Source organism: Macaca mulatta, chromosome 15, assembly GCF_049350105.2.
Source record: "Macaca mulatta isolate MMU2019108-1 chromosome 15, T2T-MMU8v2.0, whole genome shotgun sequence".
Taxonomy (NCBI): Eukaryota; Metazoa; Chordata; class Mammalia; order Primates; family Cercopithecidae; genus Macaca; species Macaca mulatta.
The window spans coordinates 43,922,179-43,940,314 of NC_133420.1; the positions used below are offsets into that span (position 1 = coordinate 43,922,179).

The following is an 18,136-nucleotide window of genomic DNA, read 5'->3' on the forward strand; positions in this document are numbered from 1 at the left end:
ATTATGTGAGTTTTAAAACAAAGATAACACCCACATCCGTGTGCTGGGTTTGCCTCCTGACCTCTGTTTTAATCGTTACGCCAGTGGCTGAGAACTGGGAGATCCAGGCAGATGTCCTGGAAGTCACAGCCTTCGGGCCAGGTCTGGTTGAAAGGACAGGTCCTGAGTAGGTGGAGAGGGTGGCAGGGAGTGGACCTGCCCTCCAGCGCCATGATCTCTTCCTTCCTTCCCCCATCTTTACCTGGGGAATTCCCAAAGCCTTCCAGCCTCCATCTCCATCACTGCCTCCAGGCAGCCCTCCCTGACCCCAGCTATATAAGCTGCTTCTGTCTTCCTTTTCCCCTCTCCAGCAGCCTCTACGCTCTCCCAGCTTTCAGACAGCGGGCAGACTCTAAGCGAGGACAGTGGTGTGGATGCTGGCGAGGCAGAGGCCAGTGCCCCAGGCCGAGGCAGGCAGTCGGCGTCCACCAAGAGCAGGAGTAGCAGGGAGCTGCCTCGGAACGAGAGGTCCACAGACGGGGCCAACAAACCGGTGAGCCAGGAGGAGGAGGATGCAGAGGGCCGAGAGGAACATGGGCCCCAGGTACAGAATGGGAGGTCCCGGGACCTGGCCTCAGCTTGGCAAGTGACCACAAGGGGAGGTAGTGAGCTCCCCATCACTGAAGGGATTTGGATGTCCCAGTGGAGCACTGGATTAGGAATCTGGAGGCCCAGTTTCAGCTCTGTCTTTGCACTGACACTAGGGGCTGAGGCTGAGGTTGGTCTTGGGAATCTTTTTTTTCTTTTTTCTTTTGAGATGGAGTCTCGCTCTGTCACCCAGGCTGGAGTACAGTGGCACCATCTCAACTCACTGCAAGCTCCGCCTCCCGGGTTCACGCCATTCTCCTGCCTCAGCCTCCCGAGTAGCTGGGACTACAGGCGCCCGCCACCATGCCCCGCTAATTTTTTGTATTTTTAGTAGAGACGGGGTTTCACCGTGTTAGCCAGGATGGTCTCGATCTCCTGACCTCGTGATCCGCCCGCCTCGGCCTCCCAAAGTGCTGGGATTACAGGCGTGAGCCACCATGCCCGGCCGGTCTTGGGAATCTTTAATCTCCCCTCAGTTTTGACATGGCCAGGTGGCTGAGACAGTCTTCAGAGTCAGGCCCGGATTAAAGTCCTGATGCCGCCACCAGGCAGCCTTAGGCAAGCTCCTTAACCTCCCGAGCCTCAGGGATTTTGGTGAAGATTAAAGAGCCGAGAACACAAGTGCTTGGCTTGGCGTGTGGCATGCCTGGGCTCCCGACACAGGGCTGGAGCCGGAGCTCTGCTGACCCAGGGAGGTGTCATGGCCCGGCCCACCCCAGCCCCCTGGCCAGGCCTGCCAACTGCGAAGGCCTCAGTGGTGTCTTTCCTCACACCCACAGCCTGGACTCCTGGAGCCCACGTCCACTCTGGTCCGTGTGAAGAAAAGTGCGGCCACCCTGGGCATTGCCATCGAGGGTGGCGCCAACACCCGCCAGCCCCTGCCTAGGATTGTCACTATTCAGGTATGTCCCCGGGGCCCCACTTGCCATCTCTCCCTAACCACGAAAGGCCCTTTCTCAGCATCTCCAGGGTTTTGCGACTCCCATGGGTAACACAGCACTCCTAGGCTTATGTCACCTTTGATCTTCTGGGCCTCAATTTTCCTAATCTGAGCAGTGGACACCCAGATTGTAGCTGCCTGCTTGGCAGTGTTAGGACTGACCCAGTGGGTGGTCAAAGCCAGGCCTGTCTAACCCTTGGGCACCCCATGCCCTGTGTCTCCTCCCTGCAGAGAGGCGGCTCAGCTCACAACTGTGGGCAGCTCAAGGTGGGCCACGTGATCCTGGAAGTGAATGGGCTGACGCTTCGGGGCAAGGAGCACCGGGAGGCCGCCCGCATTATCGCCGAGGCCTTCAAGACCAAGGACCGTGACTACATCGACTTTCTGGTCACTGAGTTCAATGTGATGCTCTAGAGGCCAAGGCCTGAGGGCCTCCCACCACTACCCAGCCCCTGGTTCCAGTCCCTTCCCACCGTTGGCTTCATCAAGCTCCTTGCCGGGTTGGGGCTGCACGGCCAGGGTAGCAGGAAGACATCCCCCCTCCATCCCAGCCCACTGGACCAGAACTGGGAGAGGAAGAGAGCAGGGCAAGGCAAATAGAAGGTCAGGTCAGGAACTGGTGCTGTACTGGGTACACAGTAGGCGCCCAAGACAAGTGGGTTGCAAGACAGGAAGAAAGGAAAAGGAAGGGCAGAGCGCTGGTTTCTCCAGGTTGGGTTGGGGGCACTACTGTCCCCCCTCCAGTTAGGACCCAGCCCATCCCCAGATGCCTGAGCCTTTGTCCAAAGTGAAGTCACTTGAGAGTTCGTGGACACGGCCCCCAACCAGGGGGAGTCTTGCAGGACCTTTAGTGCCACAAATAAGCATCGAGCACCTCCCCATTCACACCCCCATTCCTCCTGGCTCCTTATCCCCCGTGGTATTTATTATTTATTTCCCTCCCCATGCCCCTGGGGACCCCAAGGCCCCAGCTTCCCTCTGCACCCCCAGCCTATCCCAGAGGCCTTGCAGGTGACCAGCAGTGTCATTGTATTTATATACAGAGCTTATGACTTTAATTTTTCAATAAAGAAATCTGAACAAGGTTAGAGGCCAGCGTGCTGTGTGGTCTACCTGTGTGGCTGGGGTTTCCATGTGGGGAGAGGAGTGGACAGGACAGGTGGGGTCAGTCAGAGCACCACAGACCACCACCCTGCCTGCCCCCATGGCTCCATTTGGGATACACGGTGGGGTGTGCAGGGGTGCTTGAGCCACACTCACATCTTGGAGCCTCTTACTTGAAGGCTTGAGGGCAAAACTTGAGTATTTACAGATAATATTTTTAGATTAAAACCCACAAGTATATTATGAGGCAGAATGCACAATGTGCATGAATGTTTTAAATCCCAGATGCTGCCAGAAGCTGCCTGAGAGATAAGGATTTGTACACAAGCAATCATCAAGAAGTGCCCTCAGGGGGGACCAGCAAGGACGTCAGGAAGCAGGACAGGGAAGGGGAGGAAGCCAAGGGAGGGTGAGATTTCAAGCAAAGTCTGCAGAGGGCAGCTTCAGCCTGATCCCAGGAGGATCCCAGGGCGTACACTAGGCCTAGAGTTGTCTCCACTCAAGGCCAGAGGGCCGGACTTTCATGCCTGTCAGACTTTGGACAAAGCCTACAGGGAGAGGCCATAAATTCCCAATCACTTCCTGCTCTCTACCTATGTGAGCCGAGCTGTTTCAGTAGCCAAGGGCAGCGGGTGTCAGAGCAAAACATATGGGATGGGCTCGGAGGAAAAGGTAGCAGACATGGTCTACTGTATGGCCTCAGTCCCGGCCCCAGCACTCATTCCTTCTGTCCTCAGTATTTGTCTGGAAGATGGAAGAGTTTGAGAAATCTTGCTTTGTCCAGGCCTATGTCCAGAGTTCCGTCAGAGGTGGGTTAGGGACAGTTGGTTCCATGCTCTTGTCCCAGATCCTGTTCTTAGCTGTCCTTGTTCTCTTTCCAGCCTGGGCAGACGACCTGAGACCTGAGCCATGGATTCCCCTGAGGCAGCTGGTGTTTCAGAAGGCACCCCTGCCATCCCCCCACAGGGTGCTGTGGACCCTCTGCAGAGAATGACCCCCCACCTAGCAGCAGGAGGGCTTTGTTAGGCCTCAGATCTCCTGCCATTCAACTCCAAAGCTTGTGTGGTCATGGGCAAGTAATTTTACCTCTCTGAGCCTCAAGTTCCCCATCTGTAAAATGGGTTTGGTAGGCTAAATAATGGCCCCCAAAGATACCCAGATTCAAATCCCTGGAACTTTGGAATGTTACTTTATATGGCAAAAGGGACTTTGCAGACATGATTAAGTTAACATCTTGACATGGGGTGGGCCCAGTGTAATCACCGGACTCTTATAAATGGGAAGCAGAGAAAGATGTAACAGAAGAGGACAAGGTGTGATGACGGAAGCACGGGTTGTTGCAGTGAGATGTACTTTGACGATGAAGGAAGGGACTACGACCTGAGGAATATAGGCAGCCACTAGAAGCAGAGAAAGGCAAGGCAGTGGATTCTCCCCTCAAAGCCTCCAGAAGGAAGCCTCCAGAAGGACCTGAGCCCAGAGAGACTCATTTCAGACTTCTGCCCTCTGTACAAGAAGGAATTTGTGCCGTTTTAATTTGTCACAGTAGCCATAGGAAACTAACACAATGGGACTGCCACCCCCAGCAGCTGCTACTCACAGCCCCATGTCTGTACTTGGAAGGAGTAGGACAAGAATGAGGTTTCTGGACTTGTTGCTTCTGGAATTCCTGGGCCTGACTCTGAGGCTGCAGCCCATTGGTTGTGTGGGTTTCCCTCCCAGTAGAACTTTTAACCTAAAAACTTTCCTTTGCAAGTGGATGGTTGTCCAAAGTCACACAGCTAAGAAGGACAAGTTTGGACCCACAGCTGCCTGAAGCCTGGGTCTGCTCTTTCCTGCACCTGTTCTGGTGTCTTTTGAAGGACCCAGTGTCGTGGGCTAAGGTGGCTTCAAGTACAGGAAGACTGGGGAGAGGGTTGTCAGAGGTCCACCCTGGCCACATGTACCTGTGACCCTGACATCTTTACTCATGATGCCAAAGTGGGGGGTGGAGGGAACGACTGGAGTCTCAGGGTCTGCTTCTCCCTTGCTGGAGAATGCTGGCCAGGTTACACAATGCACCAAGCCTCAGTTTCCCCTTCTGTTCAAGAGTCAGGACCGCCATGCTGCTCAAACCCAGGAATACACTTCACTTCCATGACCTGTGTGGAAAAACACCTTGGGCCCTTGCAACACTGACATTCCAGGGCCAGAGCCCAGAAGGATTAGCTAAAATGTTTGCCCCTGGCACAGAGCAGGCCCTTAGTGAGTAGAAGCTGCTGCTAAACTTGCTACCAAATATGTGTCTAGGGAGTAGCAGGCAACCTGGGGAACTGGCAAGTGCTTTCTACCAGGAGGAAAAACTCCAAAGCATTCAACTTTGGATGCAGCTGGAGGAGGGACCTTGAACAAGTCTCTTCTTGCATCAGGACTTACTAAGCCTCTTGTGTTAATAGGATCAGTCAAGGTGCTGTTTAAATTAGTACCACTGATTTATTTCTTACGGGCCTGCCATTATTATTTATTTACTCTCAACAACTGCATAAGGTGTGGGTATGAATCCCATTTGCCTGAGGCTCACTGGCAGCAGGTGGCAGAGCTGGGGCAATGAGCCCAGGTGAGTTGGACACCGTGCATCCTTCAAGGTGTGTGTGTGGTGGACAAGGGATGATGTCTGTGCTGCACTCACTGCGGGACCTTGGAAAACTTCTTGTCCGTCTTCGGGCTAGGTTTGCATGCTTGCCTGATGGAAGGTTGGAAGAGAATATACCCGGGGGGTGATAATACCTGCGTACCTCATAGGAGACAACTGAACAGCAGAAGAGTTTCCAACAGGTCTGGCCCATAATTAGTGATCGAGAAAAGTTTTTTGTTACCGTTACTAAGCAGTCCACTTCAGCCATGGAAGTTTGTGATTTCCTCCTCACTGTGGCTCTGTGCAATCTGTTTTTCCTTTTTTTTTTTTTTTAGATGGAGTCTTTCTCTGTCGCCCAGGCTGGAGTGCAGTGATGCAATCTTGGCTCACTGCAACCTCCGCCTCCCAAGTTCAAGGGATTCTCGTGCCTCAGCCTCCCAAATAGCTGGGATTACAGATGTGCGCCACCACGCCCAGCTAATTTTTGTATTTTTAGTAGAGACTGGGGGTGGGGAGGCGCTCACCATGTTGGCCAGGCTGTCTAACTCCTCACCTCAGGTGATCTGCCCGGCCTCCCATAGTGCTGGGGATTACAGGTGTGTGCCACTCTGTGCGATCTTGCATAAATGCCTTACCGTCCGCAGACCGGGCCTCGATCTCCGGATCTGCGGTGGGGCTGATTGCAGCAGGGACACGCAGCCTCCCACGTCTGAGATTTTCATCCTGCAGCAGGGTTTGCGCTCCCCGTGCCTGAGTCCCTGGGGGCGGGTCGCGGCGGCCTCCTTTCGGTGATTGGTGCGCTCCCCGAGGCCCCGCCCCCGGGGCCGCCCCCTGCCGTCCCGGGCGGGCCTCCGGGATTATGCAAAGGAGCCGCCGCCCCGCCCCGCGCCCGGATTGGAGGCCTTTGTTTGCCGCTCAACTCCAGGAAACCACCCGCGCGCGGCGGCCGCCAGCAGGTGAGACGCGGGGAGGGACTCGCGGGTCGTCCGGGGTGGTCCCTGCCCCTCGCTGGGACTCAGTTTTTCCGTCAGGAGAATGGGGAGGGAGAGTGGACAGCGCCGGTGGGCTCCGTTCCACTGGGACGGTGCTGCTTTCGGTCTTTTCCACGTGGAAACCCCACGCGCATAGGGAAGGAGACGCATCACCGCTCCGGGAATGGGAGGTAGCCCTGGACTGGCGATGCGGGCCCCAGTCCAAACCCTGCCGGTCGCGGGGTTCCGCAGCCTCCACCCTCCGGCCTCAGTCTCCACCTCCGCACAATGGGGGCGTTGGCTTTTTCTCTTTCCAGCTGGGGCTGGTGGCAGGGAGGGGAGGGGTCCCGGGGGAGCTTGGGGCTGGGCCTTGGCGGGGCCTCGGGCTGTGTTTGGGCTGGAGGCGTGGCCCGGGTTGCTGTGGTTACTGGGGAGGTGAGGCTTTTCTATCTGGGATTTGTGTGAGATTCGTTCACCCAGCAACAATCGCCGCAGCCTGGCGGCCCTCGGAGCCGCGCGCCCTTCCCGGACGCCTAACGCAAGTTTCTTTTCCTCTTTTTGTCAGTGGGGGAAGGTAGAGCAAGGGCTAGGGTCGGGTAGGCAGCCTTGACAATGGTAGGAACTGAACGGGCTGCAAAAATAAGTCCAGTTCCCTCTTGGTACGCCTGCGGAGGAGAATGAGGTCCAGAGACGGGGCGCCACTGGTCCAAGGGTGCACAGCAGGGAGGCGCAGAGCTGGGCTCTCCCCAGTGTGATGGGGCTGGCACAGGCAGAGCCAGAATCTGCTTGCTGCGTGACCTTAGACGACACTTCCAAAGCTCCTTTCCCGGGCTTTTGTTAAAAGAAATGACGGATTGGAGTCCATCATTACCTATGTTTAAAAACCTGCTTCTAAGATCGTCGGAAGGGATCACAAACGTGGGCTATGTTGGAGCAGAGAGAAGCTGAGACAGGCTGCAGTGAAAAGAGACATTGTTCCTGTCCTCTAGAACAGAAGAAGAAATGGGCTGGAACTGAAGCATGAAAGACTAAAGTTAGACAGATACAGGGACTTCCCGAAAGACTTCCAGGTGCCTCCTTGGAATTGGTGGGTTTTATTTGGGGGCTGTTTTGTTAGTAAAACAATGACTGCCCATCTATTAGAAGGGGCCTAAGTCTGGTTTACTTACTAACAGGGGAGTGGAACCTATGGTGTTTTGGTACTCTGGGTTTATTCCTTGGGGCAGTCGTCTCACAGTTCTGCAGGAGGGAGATGATGCCCATGTGGGGCGGTTGCCTCCTAAGGTCCAGCCGGTTTGCATTTAAAACATGTGATTGGGGCTGCTTCTTGCAAGGGGATTTCATCAGCTCCCACCGTCCTGCAGACTCTGCCAGAGGCGCTGGGATCGGGGTTTCCAGAGAGACCGGGAATGGCCCCAGCTGATGGCCGTCAGGCTGAGAGGGTGTTTTGGAAATTGGTGCACGACATGGACACTTCAGTTTCCCCCTGTGGGGGCGTGGAGAAGGAAGAGTATTTTTAAAGCATTCACATCCCCAGTCGCATTCCTGATCCTTTTTATGTTTCCTCAGTCCTGGAAGGTGGGAATGATGTGGAGACCAGAAGTAAGAAGACCTGGGTTTAGATCCCCAGCCTGGCTTCAGTTCTGAGTGCCTCAGTTTTCCCTTCCATAAAATGAGGTTGGTAATGCCCACTTTACCACCATTTTTTTTTTTTTTTTTTTTTTTTAAGACGGAGTCTAGCTCTGTCTCCAAGCTGGAGTGCAGTGGTGCGATCTCGGCTCCCGGGAACCTCTGCCTCCCGGGTTCAAGCGATTCTCCTGCGTCAGCCTGCCGAGTAGCTGCGATTACAGGCATGTGCCACTACACCCGGCTAATTTTTGTATTTTTAGTAGAGACAGGGTTTCACCATGTTGGCCAAGATGGTCTGGATCTCCTGACCTCGTGATCTGCCCACCTCAGCCTCCCAAAGTGCTGGGATTACAGCCGTGAGCCGCCGCGCCCGGCTACTTTACCACCATTTTAAGGCTCGAGTGAGGTGGCGTCATAGAAAGCTTTTGCTCAGTCCACATTCTAAGTAAATGAGGAAACTGAGGCTCAAAGAAAGGAAGGAATAATGATAACAATAATACCATTGGTATTATTAGCTAATATTATAGCTAATATTTATTGAGTGCTACATTCTAGCCACTGTGCCAGGGGTTTTACTGCAACAAGTGTGGTTTGGGAGGGCAGGAGCTCTTATCTGTTTTGTCACCCTTGTTATTCCCTAATGCCTACCTAGTACAGAGCGCTACACAGAGTAGGTGCTCAAAACATTGTTGTTGGTCATCTAGATTATATCAGTTACATGATGTTGTTGAAGTGGGCGTTATTGTTGTCCCTCTTGTACAGATAGAAAGCCTGAGGTTCAGAGAGGTTAAGCCACTTGACAAGAGTCACACAGCTTCTCAGTGGTGTTAGCGCATCCTTACTTTGGGGTGTGCAGGGTGTGCTGGTGTCAGCTCAGGAGAGCGGATTGTGTCCGTCTCTTCCCAGTGCTTCATTCAGTGATATCAACAGCTTGAAATTGGCATGGCCAATTTCAGTAAGGGGATTTAACACCATCAAAATTAGTAACCACCACAAATCAGGGCTTTTTCTTACTGTTTTTGTTTTTAAGAGAGCTGCAGGTGAAGTATGTTGGGGTATGGAAGGCCAGCCTTGCTTCTGCTTGGCAGCCTGGATGTGGGGGCTTTTTGGCAGAGCCCAGTGGAGCCAGGCCACCTGCCCCCCACTGCAGCTCTCCTGAAGTATGGGATTTGGGAAGAAAACCTTAATGGGATGGCTTTTGTAGTATACGGTGTGAGTTATGCAGTGCAGCAGCCTTGACTTGCAAACAGGTGGGTTTGAGCCTGAATTCCAGGCCAAAATGTCTGGCCTTTAACCTGAAAGTGACAGGAGCCATGGATGGTCATTAAGCAGGGGAAAAACCTGACAGGATGGTGCCCTAAGAAGACTTATCGTTGTGCCAAGGGATTAGTGGGTAAGTCAGGGTGGGTGTAGGGAAGAGGCGCTGCAGTTGGCCAGGGGAACCAGGAGGAGGCTAACAGAAGCCCTTCATTTTCTGAGCATGTCCTGTGCACAAACATGTTATTTTGTTATTTACACATGCATGCCTGAGGGAAGGAGAAGCCTCTTGTCTGTAGCTGAGGATATTAAAGAAGTTCTGAAACAAAACAGCAAAGGCTCATCTACCAGAGTTGACCCAGGCTTCCTGCCCCCAAAGTCTCACATTCTCACTCGCTCCTCCCTCCTGCACCCCAGCTTGCAGTTCCGTCTTGGCTCTGGGCTTCCTCGCCAAATGTCAGGCGAACTCCAGCTCCATTGCCAAGTGAGACCTTCTGCGCCCAGTGCCACTCCCATACCAACCCCTAGGTCCTTGCCAGCATTCTCCCCCCAAGTCCCCCCAACCACCCCAGCCAGCTCAGCTTATTCTGGGGAAGGAGCCTGGGATCAAGGCCAGAGTGGGATGTCCAGCTGTCAGTCTCCTCTGGGTCTTGGGACCACAGCCAAGGACCAGGACTGAGGAGGGGAGGTCTCGGGGTCTAGGAGGCACACTCAGTCCCCCACGAAGGATTCGTCTGGAGGATAATGCTTTATTTGTGGTTACAGACCCAACTGTGCCTTAACGTGCTGTGTGACTTTGGGCAAGTTGTGTAACCTCTCTGAGCCTTTCTTCATCTGTTAAATGCCTATTTATGAGGATCCAATCCAGCAACACATGCCATGCCTCCAAATGCAAAAAGTGGCTGAGGCTGGGCGCTGATTGCATCTTTTCCTTTTAGTGATTTTCACGTGTTCCCACATGTTGCATAATGACTGTATTACAGAAAACAACATACTGTATTAGAGTTTAAACAGAGGAGGAGAAGGTGTGGGGGTTACAGAATGTTATAGGATGTAAAGGGCCTCAAAGAGCCCAACCATACATTTCACCTTTCACAGAAGGGGAAACTGAGGACGGAGGAGCCCAAGGTCAGAAGGAAGCACCACACAGATGTGAGGTGGTATTCATTTGTTTTGTTTTTAAGAATAGTACATGTTCATTTCATTCTTATTTTTAAAGCAACTGTTATTTTTAGAAAATACACAAAAGGAAAAATGGTAAAGTTGCCTATCAAAAAAACTTGCCTATAATTCTACAACCTAGTAATAATTTTTGTAAACTTGTTTTTTCTTTTTTATTGAGACAGAGTTTCACTCTTATCTCCCAGGCTGGAGTGTGGTGGCACGATCTTGGCTCGCTGCAACCTCTGCCTCCCAGGTTCAGGCGATTCTCCTGCCTCAACCTCCCGAGTAGCTGGGATTACAGGTGCACGTCACCACACCCAGCTAATTTTTGTATTTTTAGTAGAGACGGGGTTTCACCATGTTGGCCAGGCTGGTCTCGAACTCCTGACCTCAGGTGATCCTCCCACCTCGGCCTCCCAAAGTGCTGGGATTACAGGCATGAGCCACGGCACATGGCCTGCTGTAAACATCTTAAAGCATGTCCTTCTCTTTCTTTCGCTTTCTCTCCCTTTTTTCCTATCCTGTCTCCTTCCTTTCCTCCTCCTCCTCTTCCTCCATATTTTACTGTTTTAAATGGACTCCAACTAGATATATGTTATTTTATAACTGGCTTGTCCACTTAACATAACAAAATTTTTACATTATCTGATATTCTTCATTAGCATGACTGTTAACAGCTGCTTATTCCTTTGAGCGGAACTATCACAATTTCTTTCAATGGTCACCTGTTACTGGACACTGTGATTGTTTCCAACTATTTTACCTATTGCAAGTTTCAGTTGCAAAGTGATTGAGGTTATATTGTATGGGGCCGGGCGCAGTGGCTCATGCCTGTAATCCCAGCACTTTGGGAGGCCAAGGCAGGCGGACACGAGGTCAGGAGATCGAGAGCATCCTGGTTAACATGGTGAAACCCTGTCTCTACTAAAAATACAAAAAAAAAAAAAAAAAAAATTAGCCGGGCATGGTGGCAGGCCCTGTAGTCCCAGCTACTTGGGAGGCTGAGGTAGGAGAATGGCGTGGACCCGGGAGGTGGAGCTTGCAATGAGCCGAGATCACGCCACTGCACTCCAGCCTGGGCAACAGCGAGACTCCATCTCAAAAAAAAAAAATATATATATATATATACACACACACACACACACACACACACACACACACACACACAGAGTCCAGATTCAAACAACTTGGTTCAAACCAGCTTCCTCACCTATAAAATAAAATGGGCATCATAATTTCTCCCTCTTTGGATTAGTATGATGATTAAATAATGAGATCTGAATCCATGGAAAGGCTTTTATAAGGTGTTTGACACATAATAGGTGTTCAGTAAAGTTTTGCTGTTAGCAGTCCCTTCCTGGCACATGCACGTTTTTTCTGTTTGACTCTTTGAAAAGAGCATGTGTTTGAATGTATTTATGTGTTTTCCTCAATATGGCCACACCCTCCTCATAACCCATATCTCAGTTGGCTGAGAAGGGCCTGTTTGCTCTGCTCCTTAACTACTCAGAGTGGGGACGGAGTTTCTAGCTGGGTCAGTGAGCCCTGGAACTGGTTTAAGGGTTGCAGGGAATAGGGTTACAGGGAAATGTCAGCACCTCCCTCCAGTTGGGAAAACTGCCTCTCCCTTTTTGTGTCCAGGACTCATCACTAGAGCTGGGGTTGATAATTGTGGAAGCTGTGGATGAGGAAAATTAAACTCAGTCCTGCAGGGAGCAGGTCATAGGGCGTTTCACGGAAAAGGCAAGGCCATTTATTTGTGAACAGTTACTCTGTGCCAGCTGGGCACCGGGGCCAAGAACTGCAGGCACATAGTCTCATTGGTCATCCCAAGAACCCTGTAAAATAATTATGGGCCCATGTTACAGAGGTGGAATCTGGGATTCAGAGAGGTTAAGCAGCTTGCCCAAGGCCACACAGCTTCCAAGGGAGAACATGGAGTTCTCTGTTTGCCCACAAAGCCCGTGTGCCTTAACACTTGTGCCCTGCAGCCTCCTGTCAGCATGGCATTTCTGCCTGAGTGGGCAAATGGAATAAAGAATCCAGGAGGTTTAGTGTTAGAAGATAATCTCTGATAACCTCAGAGACAATCTCATTAAGCCCCAGGTTCCAAAGCTCAGAGAAAGGAAGGTGCTTGTTCCTGGTCACTCAGGCTGGAACTTGGGTCTCTACTTTCCTAGAAGTAGAGAATATTTCATCATTTCTTCTTGGTTCACTCCGGAAATCCTCACCTGCCTCCTCTCTCCCTCAGACTCCCTGTGGATTTTTTTTTTTTTTTTTTTTTTTTTTTTTGACAGAGTCTTACTCTGTTGCCCAGGCTGGAGCACAGTGACATGATCTCGGTTCACTGCAACCTCCGCCTCCCAGGTTCAAGTGATTCTTGTGCCTCAGGCTCGTGGGAAGGGCTGGCAGGGTTCTGCAGACACAGCCACGCACATGCCTGTTGCTGGTAAAAGGATGAAAGTCATCAAGCCCTGGCAGTAGGAGTCAGAGGTTTTTTGTTGTTTTTGTTTTGGAGACAGAGTCTTGCTCTGTCGCCCAGGCTGGAGTGCAATGGTGCAACCTCGACTCACTGCAACCTTTGCCTCCCAGGTTCAAGCAATTCTCCTGCCTCAGCCTCCCAAGTAGCTGGGATTACAGGCACCTGCCACCACGCCCAGCTAATTTTTGTATTTTTAGTAGAGACAGGGTTTCACCATGTTGCTCAGGCTGGTCTTGAGCTCCTGACCTCAGGTGATCCGCCCACCTCAGCCTCCCAAAGTGCTGAGATTACAGGTGTGAGCCACTGTGCCCGGCCAGGAGTCAGAGGTTTTTGTTGTTGTTTCTTTTCTGGGTGACCAGGAACTAATCTCTTCTCTTCTCTGGGCCTCAGTGTCCTCACCTATACAATGGAATAATCCTTTTCTTCCCACTTTGACGTTCTGTTCTTGAACATCTAGTGCTATAAAGAAGAAAGCATTTTGGGAAACCAAAAGGCTCTGTGTGGAACCAGGGCCTCACTATAAAATCGGAACATTGGCTTTGTGAATTGCAATTCGTTGGTAATAAGCTCCACTCTCGATTTTATTGTGCACAGGTATTAATTATCTCTGCGGGCTGCAATGCTGTGAGCACCAAGCTCGGTTATTAGAAGCCGGGTCTTTGTGTGTTTGAAACTCTACTGCAGCTCATCAGCTTTGTGACCTTGGGCAAGCTGCTTGGGCTCTAGGGGCCTCTGTTTACTCAGCTGTGAAATGGGGTTGTCACATCAGCCTCATTGGGTTGTTATGAGGGCTATGAGTCAGGCTTGGGCAAGTAGCTAGGTCGGGTGGATCATCCAGGATATATTTATTGTATTTCTATTATATATCAGGTTCTGTGTGCTGGGTCCTGGGGATATGATGATGAGAGCCTCACAGAGCTCCCAGTTGAGTCAAGAAACAGATGTTAGTCAAATAATCACATACAAAATATAGTTCCAAATGGGGAGTCCCCAAGGAGGGCATGCTGGAGCTGAGATCTGGAGGTTGCCTAGAAGTTAACAGGGAAAAGAAGTGGGACTGGATGAGGGGAGGAGCAGGGCACATCTGTCCCAGGAAGAGCAAGGAGGCCTGGGTGGCAGGAGCACGCTGACCAAGGGCAGAGAGGGTGGCAGGAGAAGAGGCTGGAGCAATGGCCAGCCTATGGAGTTTCATCTTCTTTCTCAGAGCCATGGTAGCTAGCTGTGCGTCTGAAGCATGGAGCGGTCTTGTTTGGAAGCTTCTATCTTGGAAGATGGCATCGGTGCAGGGCGGGGAACAGATTAGTGGACCCTAGAGCTTTCCAGGTAAGGCCGATCCAGGGACCCACATGGGGATGCAGAAACAGGGACAGATTCTGGTGAAATTTAGGAAATGAAATAACTGGGAGTTGATGATGGATTGGTTACGGGATGTAAGGGAAAGGGAAGCATCCAGGGTCACAGCTGATTCTCAGTATGTACCTGGGTGAAAGATGGGTCAAACTGACTAGGGGTGGGTTTGGAGGGTGGCAATAGTAGGAGCTCAGTCTTGGACATGCTGCTTCGGTCTGCTAGAATTTGGCCTGTGGGTGGGGACAGTGATCTAAGAGGGGGCGGTGCATGAGCAAAGGCAGGGAGGAGGGTTGGTCGTGCTTGGGGGTGCAAGGAAATGGAACAGACTGCACTGCAGGTGGTTCTCCTTGGTGTTAGGTGGCTGCGCCTAAGATGGGTTTGGGGTTATCCAGGGGCCACAGGCCATGCCCAGCAATGGCAGCCACCTGGCATTGATAGCAGTGCTGCCTGGGTTAATGACCAGGGAGGGAGGGTGAGTGAGTGACAGGGTGTCAGGGGAACCCGCCCCTCACACAATGGCACACATGGCTGCCAGGGCTGGTAGGGAGGGGCCTCATTAGGGTTTGGCTCTGCTCCATGTGGGGCTGGGGGCTGCAAGGAGAGCCCTGCCACCCAGATGTGGGAAAAGGCAGGGAAGGGGATAGAGGGGTGGGCGATTACTAGGATGAGGGCTCCTGGTTCTAGCCCTGGCTACGCTAGATATTCACCAGCTGACCTTGGGAAAGTCCACTCATTCATTCATTCATTCATTCATTCATGGAATGCATTCATCAGCCATAAACAGTGTGCCAGGCTTCAGGAAAGGTATTAAGATCTAGCCTTTAGAGGAGACTGGAGACTTATACCTAAGTACAGCAATAGTTGTAGTAACAATAATAAAAAAGCTCATACATGACTGTGTTCTGGGTCCCCTGCTGTACCCTTGGTAGGCATCTCCTCAGTGAATCTTTATAGCAGCCCCGGTGGGGTGGCTACTCTTCTTATCCCTTTTTACAGATGAAGAAACTGAGGCTTAGAGAGGTGAAGTTTCAAAGGTCAGAGCCAGCAAGAGATGAGGCTGGGATTTGAACCCAGGTCCACAGTGACTCTAAGATTTTTTTCTCTCCTACATGGCTGGTTCCCAAATCTGACTGCTTATCAGAATTACCTGGAGGGCTTTTTGGACAATACAGAGGCCTGATTTTTTTCCTTTTTCTTTTTGTTTTCTGACTCTGAGTCTCTGGGTCCTGGGTGGGGCCAGTGTTGGGAGCCTCTTGTGCTCCTGTGCCCCCTCTTCTGTGAAGATCCTGCCTCTCTTGCTTGACTCGCTCTGTCCCGGGTACACAGGGCTTGCTGTTCTCAGGGAAAGCCCACTGACTCCCCCACCTTGGCCTTTCCATTTGCCCTCCCAGAACACTGCCCCAGCCCTTCTTGTGGCTTGCTCTTGCCCCCCTCTTCCTTCCAGTGCCTTGTTTGAATGTCACCTCCTCATAGAGACTTTCCTGACGATCCTATAACCCTTCTCCTCCAACCCATTACTCTTGGACCCATGGGTTCTCTACCAGGGCCAGTCACCTGGGACACTTAAAATCTCTGATGCCCAGAGACCGACTCTGTTGGCCCAGGGTGAGTCCCAGGCTTCAGTGCCACCTGGCCCAGGACACGGATCATCACTCGGTCTCATTGTTCACAGCTCTCTCCTTGAAATTATACATGTGCTTGCTTATTGTCCATGTCTCTGCTAGAGTAGAGAGCAGGGGACTGGCCTGTCTTGGGTCCTGCCATATTCCCAGCACCTTTAAAAGCACCCGCCACACAGTAGGAGCTCAGTGAGTACCTATGAATGAAGGAATGGGATGCTGGGGCTTGAGAAAAGACAGCTTGACTGACCATCAGGATCGATCTGTTCCCAACATCTGGTGAACCCTTGGAGGGTTCTTACAACAGGGAAAGTTTACCTGATCTGCCAGTTTCACACCTCCATGCTGCCCAGAACATCCCACTCTGGCTGCAGGACTACCTCGGGGTCAGGACAGTGGGTTGAGATGGCAGGAATCGCCAAGGCCTCCCTGAGATTCAGGTTGCACATTGCTAGAGTCATAGCTGGAAGGGCAGGAGTAATGTTGAGTCTGAGCTCTCACCATGCAGATGGGCCCTGAGGCCTAGTGACAGAAGGAGCCTCGGCTAAGGTCAGGCCATGGTTGAAGAGGGCCTAGGAGGTAGGAGCTACAGCATGCTGTGTGACCTTGGCCAAGCCTCTGACCTTCTCTGTACTTTAGTCTCCCCATCTGTACCTGCAGGGCCTGGGCTGAGATGATCCCAAGCCCAGGACGTCAGGAGTTCGTTCCCTGAGTCCTTTCCTGGGCAGCGCAGACTGCAGAGGGTTTGCAAGGGGTTAAGCTCCTCCGGCTCTTGCTCTGCACGCAGACAAACCCCCTCCTTCTGACAAACACTTGTAGGAAATCAGGCTGGGCGCTTCCTGCCGAGGCGAGGCGGCCTCAGCCGCCGCAGGGGCGGGGAGAGGTGGGGAGCGATGCTGGTCTGTGAGCAGCAGCTTGGGCTGGCAGAACGGCCTGGAGGCGGGCCAGGGCGCAATGGAGACAGGGGGCTCCCTGGGTTTGGAACAAAGACTTCACAGACAGGTCCCCTGAAACTGGGTCGGCAGGACGGTGGTGGAGCCCGAGAGAGGTAAGAGATCGGAACGGAGGAGGGCCCAGGAGGCCGCCTTCCTTCTGGACGGGCCAGTCACAGACTCTCTGGGACAGTCCAGGCAGCCGGACCAGCCCAGCCAGGAAGTTGCAGCTGCTGGAGCTGCACCGCTTTTCTCTTGGCTCAGGGGAGCCCGGCCTCCAGGGCAAGGGTGGTTTTAAGGAGGATTTCGTCAAGCCTCAGGATGCTAGATTCCAGTCCCAGCTCTGATTCTGATCTCTTGTGAACTTGGACAGGCGAGGCCATCTCTGTGCCTGGGGTGTCCTCGTCTGCACCTGGAGAGTTAGTGTCCTTGGTTGCTAAGGGGTCTCAGAGACGATGCAGGGATGGGGAGCAGGCCAGGAGGCAGTGACGGCGTAGGGAGGTGGTCCCAATCGAAGGAGTGGCCCCTTATGCCAGCTGTGTAAGGGCAAGGAGAGGAGCCAAGGACTGTCCGAAGACCAGCAGACCCAGCTCAGCTCTCGAGGATGGCAAGACCAGAGCTGTCAACAGCCAGGGCACGTTTCTCTTTCTCCTCGGCCTGTGCTGCTGGAGCGGGCTGGGGGTGGGGAGAGGACACACAGAGGGGGAGTGGCTGGTGCTTCCTTGTGGGACTAGTGTCCACATAGCCGGTGGGAAGCCCTTGAGAACAGCAGGTCTGTGCCCTGCCAACCGGTGGGTGGGGGGGATGGTTGAGCCCAACAACACAGCCTTTTTGGAAGGTCTGGTTACTGATTTGGGGGGGTCTTCCTTCCCCATCTCCCTGACACATCTTACAGCCTTGGTTTCAGAGTTGCACACCCCAGCTTTGAATCCTCTGCGGTTCCTGACTATGAGGTCTTCTGAAAGCCTGCCACACCTCTGTGCCTCAGTTTCCTCATCTGGGAGGTATCAGGGTGGTGGTGGGGGTAGAAGCACGGGGGCACCCTGGACAGCCCTGGCTGGATGGGAAGGGGTTGCAGAGGGCAGAGGGAGGCAGTGCGGGCTGCGTGGCTGGGCTGGCAAAGGAGAACCTGGGAGTCTGGGCAGTTCTGAGGGACTGAGCCATAAAGGGAAGGGTCCCTGGCTGTGGAATGACTGAGCAGGCGGAGAAGCCCTGTGTGGGTGGTGGGGAAGAGGAGACCATCCCACCCAGAAACTGAAGATAGACACCTCGGGGGTCTATTAGACCCCTGAGAGAGCAGGGGCAGTGGCGGCTTGCGAGTAAGAAGATGTACAGAAGGAGGGTGCAGTGGCTGCTACTTCCTTGTGGGGCCAGTTTCTCCAGGGATGGCGGGGACCCTGAACTCCACAGCCCTCCCCAGCTCACACGGCTGGGGTCTTCACCAAAC

At 52.8% G+C, this 18,136-nt stretch overlaps 2 protein-coding genes across 21 annotated transcripts in view; both read left to right on the forward strand.

The window, feature by feature from the left end:
* Positions 1–2,655, forward strand: part of WHRN (whirlin) — a 107,887-nt gene extending 105,232 nt beyond the window's left edge. For 7 of the 14 annotated variants that reach the window (XM_028834916.2, XM_077968239.1, XM_077968235.1 and 4 more), the window contains 3 exons: positions 354–532; positions 1,407–1,529; positions 1,799–2,655. In XM_028834916.2, coding sequence (XP_028690749.2) covers positions 354–532; positions 1,407–1,529; positions 1,799–1,981 — 485 coding nt within the window. In that variant the 3' untranslated portion in view covers positions 1,982–2,655. Of the gene's footprint in view, positions 1–350; positions 533–1,406; positions 1,530–1,798 lie in introns of all 14 variants that reach the window. The other 7 variants (XM_015117004.3, XM_077968241.1, XM_028834915.2 and 4 more) reach the window with 1 other exon arrangement.
* Positions 2,656–6,097: 3,442 nt separating this feature from the next.
* AKNA (AT-hook transcription factor) overlaps positions 6,098–18,136 on the forward strand; it is a 60,909-nt gene continuing 48,870 nt past the window's right edge. For 2 of the 7 annotated variants that reach the window (XM_015117005.3, XM_077968230.1), the window contains exon 1: positions 16,667–16,805. Coding sequence is in view for 1 of the 7 variants with exons in the window: in XM_028834921.2 (XP_028690754.2) it covers positions 6,145–6,241 (97 nt within the window). In the remaining 6 variants the exon portion in view is untranslated. Of the gene's footprint in view, positions 6,242–6,693; positions 6,795–7,822; positions 7,934–13,992; positions 14,112–16,666; positions 16,806–18,136 lie in introns of those variants that run through there. The other 5 variants (XM_077968226.1, XM_077968228.1, XM_028834921.2 and 2 more) reach the window with 5 other exon arrangements.